A 6,000-nucleotide genomic window follows, 5' to 3' on the forward strand; every position below is an offset into this window, starting at 1 on the left:
AAAAATAATATGTATATATATATATATATATATATATATATATATATATATAATTATAATATCTGGTAATTAGTCATATATTAATTAATATCGATTAATTATCAGGAGGCCAGCGCATCTAAAGAATCAAAGAGATTTAGAAATATTATCTGCAATCTCAGGGGATTAAGGTACATTTTAAAAAATAACGTCGACCACTAACGTGGACAATTAATGCGCTAGAAATAGATCACATCTTGTGTCTATTAAGACCTAAATTGTTCTCAACATGAAATATAGCAGCATACCAAAAACGTGAGCGGGCAAGACATTTAAAATCACCTAAAAAAGCATTATTAAACATATATGTATATATATATTGATAGAATGGACAACGAAAGAAAGAAAGAGACCTCGATATTATGTAAATAGAGGAATTTGTCTGTAAAAATATGTGACACTTATTCAGTAGCCATGATAAAACTCCGAGTTTTGGATTGCCGGGGTGGGAACCCACGCCAACATCTCTTCAGTTATCCGGCCATTGAAAATTCCTGTTTATAATATATATATTATAAACATCAGTAGCACTGCCCTGTATAGGACGCCACACTTAGTTGGCAAATATATGTTACAGTTCTGTACTGCTACTGTTTATATCTCGCTCAGAAACTTAATATAAGATTCTCTCTCTTCTATATATATATATATATATATATTTATAATAGATATAATTTTCACAGCATGATAGATGCAGGGGAAGTGCTATGAGCAGAATATGGATCTTGTCCAGGTTTTCATTGATTTAACCCAAACCTTCAATACTGTGAATACAGTTTCCATGCAGGATTTAAGCAAGCTGCTCAAAAATAACTTGCTAGGGTAGTGAATGGAGGAAGCTTTATCTGCAATACCTGTGGACAAGCAGGGCTCTTTAGTCACCAGTGGAGCCACAAGTGTAAAGTATAATTGTGTCTGAGTGTATAATGTTTTTCATGGTCAGTGATTGGTCTTTCTCAGTTATGAGTTGACAGCCATCACATATATAAGCATGCACACATACACACACAAAGGCGGCGAGCTGGCAGAAACGGTAGCACGCCGGGCGAAATGCTTAGCGGTATTTCGTCTGTCTTTACATTCTGAGTTCAAATTCCGCCGAGGTCGACTTTGCCTTTCATCCTTTCGGGATCGATTAAATAAGTACCAGTTACGCACTGGGGTCGATATAATCGACTTAATCCGTGTTTCTCTGTCCTTGTTTGTCCCCTTGTGAGTAGTAAAGAAATAGCACACACACACACACACACACACACACTCACTGAGGTATATACACACACATATATACATAATTGTATGATATATTTCCAGTCCAATTTGGCTCGGCTGAAAGAACAGCTAGAGAAGGTGATGGAGGAGCGTGACCGTGTGGCCGAATTGAGGCACCAGTCTGAAGAGAAGCAGAAGAAGCTGCAACGACAGATAAGAGACATCCGGGAGGAGGCTGGAGAACTGCAAAAGAGAGAATTGGAGACAAATCACAAGAAACAGGAATTGGTAATATATCGTTTTCACATGCCTTTATCGTTTCTCAATATTGTTTGTGACATTGTGTTGGTACATAAGTTTGGTGTATAAAATGCTCATCTCGGAAATATAAAATTATAAGGCCGGGTTTTGTGACTCTATTTGCTGCATAGTTATGATGTGCCATAGTGTGCCATGATTACTTTTGTTACACTGCTTTTCAAACATGATTGCTTGGCTGTATTACACTGTCTTTGTAGCAAGGTTATGATGACACTGTAACAGATGTAGTGACACAAAATGTAATGGACTTCTGTTTTTTTTTTGGGGGGGGGGGTTACTATTTTGTAAAAAGCACACTAAATATTGGAGCAGTAATGTATTTACAAGAAGTTAATTATATGGCTGGTCATGGAGTGACCAATGATTTCATATATCTGTAAAGCTGTAGCAAAGCTACATAACTTAGGCATAGTAATATGTGACCAGAAGTGCTACAGTTGTCCTGCACAGCAGATGAATATAGTGATGATGTAGGTAGCCTCACTTTGATACACTAGCCTCATTCTCAATTTTTGTAAGCGAAAAAAAATTTCCAAGCTTTACTTGGGATGGGGTTATTGCCCTTAGATCGGTTCCCATAGATATTGCCGACTGGAATAGGGTATTTTTCTAAGGTTGCTTGAGTGAGATTATATACGAATTGGTGCCCTTGTTTTTCTATTGCTACCGTTAGGAAGGTATCTCCTTCCTACAACTGCTTGTTGTAGCTATAGGGATGTTTGAACATGTGGCCACATGATTATCAGTCCAACTCTTCTGCTTCATTCTCCCAACCATTAACTAATTATCATACCAACCAGTAATTTGTAGTTTCATTAAATTATGCCTTTTTAAGTCATTTTGCCTTTTGTGACCTTTTGACCTTGTGACCTGATTGCGTGTTTGTATTTCAGGAAAGTCGTTTGACAGACTTAGAGATTGATTTTGACCAGAGCCAGTCTGACCTGAAGTTGGCCTTCAAGAGGATTTCTGGACTGCAGGCAGCTCTGGAAGAAAGTGTTGAGACTGATGAAGATGATGAGAGTTACCTGTCTTACAGGTAAGTTATCTACTGTCCATTGTGTGTATATACATGTATACTTTGTACATATGTATTGTATGTATACTTATATATTGTATACTTCACGTGTATGTGTGTGTGTATGTATGTATGTCTGTGTGTGTGCACAGTCGATACAAATAAAATATGAAAAAGGATAAATGAGTATAAGTGCTAGAAGGAAAAGAGAGACACAACTGGTAGAGTGTTGAAGAGATTTTATTTATAGGTTAACATGTGTGTGCGACATATAAACATAATAAAAGACAGGCCGTCATGTCTACAAAATGTGTATGTACAAACATAGATGTATGCGTGAGCGCAGAGCCGGTCTCTTGTTACAGAAGGTAGTCGCAGGTTGTATTTGCTGTTAACCATGGTGAAGTAATTCACAAACAGCGTGGAGACAGGACCCGTGCAAGCGTTGCTGGTTGCTGTGTACGTGGAGAGACGATGATGTTATGAAGATGGAGATTGCTGTATGCTGTTGTGTCGTCGCTGGAACTGGCTGTGAGCTCTGTGGTCAGTGGCTAGACCTCAAAAGGTCTGGAACCGAGAAACACCAACTCGCTGTGTCGCTACAAACTGAGGTTTAGAAGAGACTGTCTCATGTGACCTTATCTGAAGGCTGCGATTGGTTGGGTTGCATCTTGGCACGCAGTAGAGCAAGAGATAAACTGCACCAATACCAACCAATCAGAATAGTTGACACAACAGGGTCCAAAAGTGTGGTCGAAGGCTAGCTGTTATCTACTACGTCCATATTCATGTATATATAACAGAGAGAGAATTTCCCTTAAGTCGTTCGCTACATATATATATGTGTGTGTTTGTGTGTATATATATATATATATATATATATATATATATCATCATTAGGTATATATCCAAAAAAGCACACTAAATATTGGAGCAGTAATGTATTTACAAGAAGTTAATTATATGGCTGGTCATAGAGTGACCAATGATTTCATATATCTATAAAGCTGTAGCAAAGCTACATAACTTAGGCATAGTAATATGTGACCAGAAGTGCTACAGTTGTCCTGCACAGCAGATGAATATAGTGATGATGAAGCTAGCCTCACTTTGATACACTAGCCTCATTCTCATTTTTTGTAAACAAAAAAAAAAATTTCCAAGCTTTACTTGGGATGGGGTTATTGCCCTTAGATCGGTTTCCATAGATATTGCCGGCTGGAACCAAGCGCGATAACCCCATCCTATCTAAGTTTTAACCAAGGGTGATAACCCCATCTTATCTAAGTTTTAACCAACGGCGATAACCCTATCCTATCTAAGTCTTAAAGAGATCTCAGAGAGAGAAAGAATAAGATAGAGGAGCAATAGAAAAGGTGAATGCAATGAAATGAGAATATAATGTGACAAATTAGAGGTAAGGAGTAAGACTCAGAGAATATTTGTTGAATGAGAAAAAGTGAAGGAAGCATTTACCATTTATTCTATAGTTTTATGACTACAGTTCACTGTGCCCTGTGGTTTTCATTTTTCTATATTTAGTGATGAAGATTTTGAAGATGATCTGGAAGACACCTTTCTGTCGAACCATAAACCAGTTTCAAGTGTGTATGACAGCAGTAACGAGAGGTCGAGGTCAATATCAGGGACAAGCTATGAACAAGATGCCCAGTTTGGAGCAGAAACATTAACATTCAATAAAGGTTAGTATACTTATACTTAACCCAACAACACCATCATCACACACACACACGTTTCTCTGTCTGTCCCTTTCGTTCCTTCTCTTTCTCTCTTACACACACACACACGTGCTTGCAAACATCTATCTGTGTGTGTGTGTGTAAGAACTCTGGGCTATTCCAATATGACTTCCTGACCTGCTAGAAATAGGAGAATTTCTATGCATGTGCACACACACACCTATATCTTTCTATTTCTCTATCTACATACCTTGCCTTAGCCAACTTTAATTTTAATTCATTTCTATTTTTTGGCTCCCCAGGGTTGTAATCTAAGTACAAGACCACTAATCTTGTAGGATAGAACAGTCAATTAAATCCAGCTCTTTATATTTTGAGTTCAAGCCCCAAGGTCAACTCTTTACCTTTGATCCTTTCAGAGTCATTAAAATAAGCCACCAGCCAAGTACTGGAGTCAGTCATATTGAATGCTCCGCCTCCACTCAAAATTGCTGGCCTGTTCCTAAGTCAGAAACCATCCTACTAATTTCTCTACCATCTATTGCACTTTGAGCAACAGGTTTCTAAGTAGAACTCTTACCATGTAGCTATCACTCTCAGGGCAACCCACATTACAAAGTATAGTACAGAGCAATTGTCAACCGGGGTCAATAAGTGCCACTCCTATGCTGAGGTTGACTCAGATGCTTTGTTCCATCAGGGGATATTGGCATTGGATATTGGATATTGTGGGTTTTGTTATTTATAATGTTTTTGTCTTTCTATTGCAGGGTCTGTGTCTGAAGCTTGAGAACAGTACCTTCCTCACAACACAGCAGAGACAGCACAAAGACCCATTTGCCAGGCATGATTAAAAGATAAAATGATGTAGACAACTGACATTACTGCATGTCTTCAGCTTCCTGCACAAATACACACACATACACATGTTGATGCATGTGTGTACAAGTGTGTGGATGTTAATATATGTGTGTCTGTGTGTGTGTGTGTGGCTGTGGCTGGCTGTTAATTTTTGCTTGTGTGGCCAATTAATGTGAGAGACTGTGTGTGTGTGTGTCTGTGTGTTTGTGTGTTGGAAAATGTTTAAGTAAGAAGAAACAGTTACAAGAGACTTCAGCTGGCGACTCACCTCGACATCACAACTGATGCCAAGGAGGAAGATCAGTTGCTGCAGGAGAAGAGGAACTGTTACTGGCTACAATTGTGCCACATTCTTTAAATACAATTTCGAGACCTTTTTCCAACACTTTCTTGCTATCTACTGAGACAACAAATAACAACTATAGCAACAAAGACATCAGCCTCTAATTACAGCAACGTTGAAAATTTGTCTTAATCAAAACAAGAAGATGGAAGACTGTAGCAGACAATGTGACCCTCTAATTGCCACCCTCCTCCTGGTGAGATTATTTGCTTATTCCTAACTCCTTACAAGGGGTGGGGGATGGGCATTCATACGAAACGCACTGCATTAATTTGTCTTGGAATCTTCTTCTTTCTATTTCACGTGTCTTTAATCCACCCCCTTCTATTTTTTCCTCTCCCCACACCCATTACCCCTTTCTCTCTCTCTCTCTCGCTCTCTCTCTCTCTCTCAGACCTTATTAGTTAAAATTTTCTTCATCTTGTTACTTTCTGAGCAACCCCCCCCCCCCCGATGAAGTCTTGTTGAGCTTGAAACGAAGCAAGACTTAATTACGGTGACCTTTCTCC

At 38.7% G+C, this 6,000-nt stretch overlaps 1 protein-coding gene across 5 annotated transcripts in view; it reads left to right on the plus strand.

Annotated features, from left to right (window-relative positions):
* Positions 1-6,000, plus strand: part of LOC106883030 (unconventional myosin-XVIIIa) — a 230,263-nt gene that overhangs the window by 224,202 nt on the left and 61 nt on the right. For all 5 annotated transcript variants that reach the window (XM_089342766.1, XM_089342767.1, XM_089342768.1 and 2 more), the window contains 4 exons: positions 1,351-1,536; positions 2,463-2,608; positions 4,130-4,290; positions 5,058-6,000. The exon at positions 5,058-6,000 is cut by the window's right edge and continues 61 nt beyond it. In XM_089342766.1, coding sequence (XP_089198892.1) covers positions 1,351-1,536; positions 2,463-2,608; positions 4,130-4,290; positions 5,058-5,077 — 513 coding nt within the window. In that variant the 3' untranslated portion in view covers positions 5,078-6,000. The remainder of the gene's footprint in view (positions 1-1,350; positions 1,537-2,462; positions 2,609-4,129; positions 4,291-5,057) is intronic.

This window comes from Octopus bimaculoides, chromosome 26 (genome assembly GCF_046866305.1).
Source record: "Octopus bimaculoides isolate indiv1 chromosome 26, ASM4686630v1, whole genome shotgun sequence".
Lineage (NCBI taxonomy): Eukaryota > Metazoa > Mollusca > Cephalopoda > Octopoda > Octopodidae > Octopus > Octopus bimaculoides.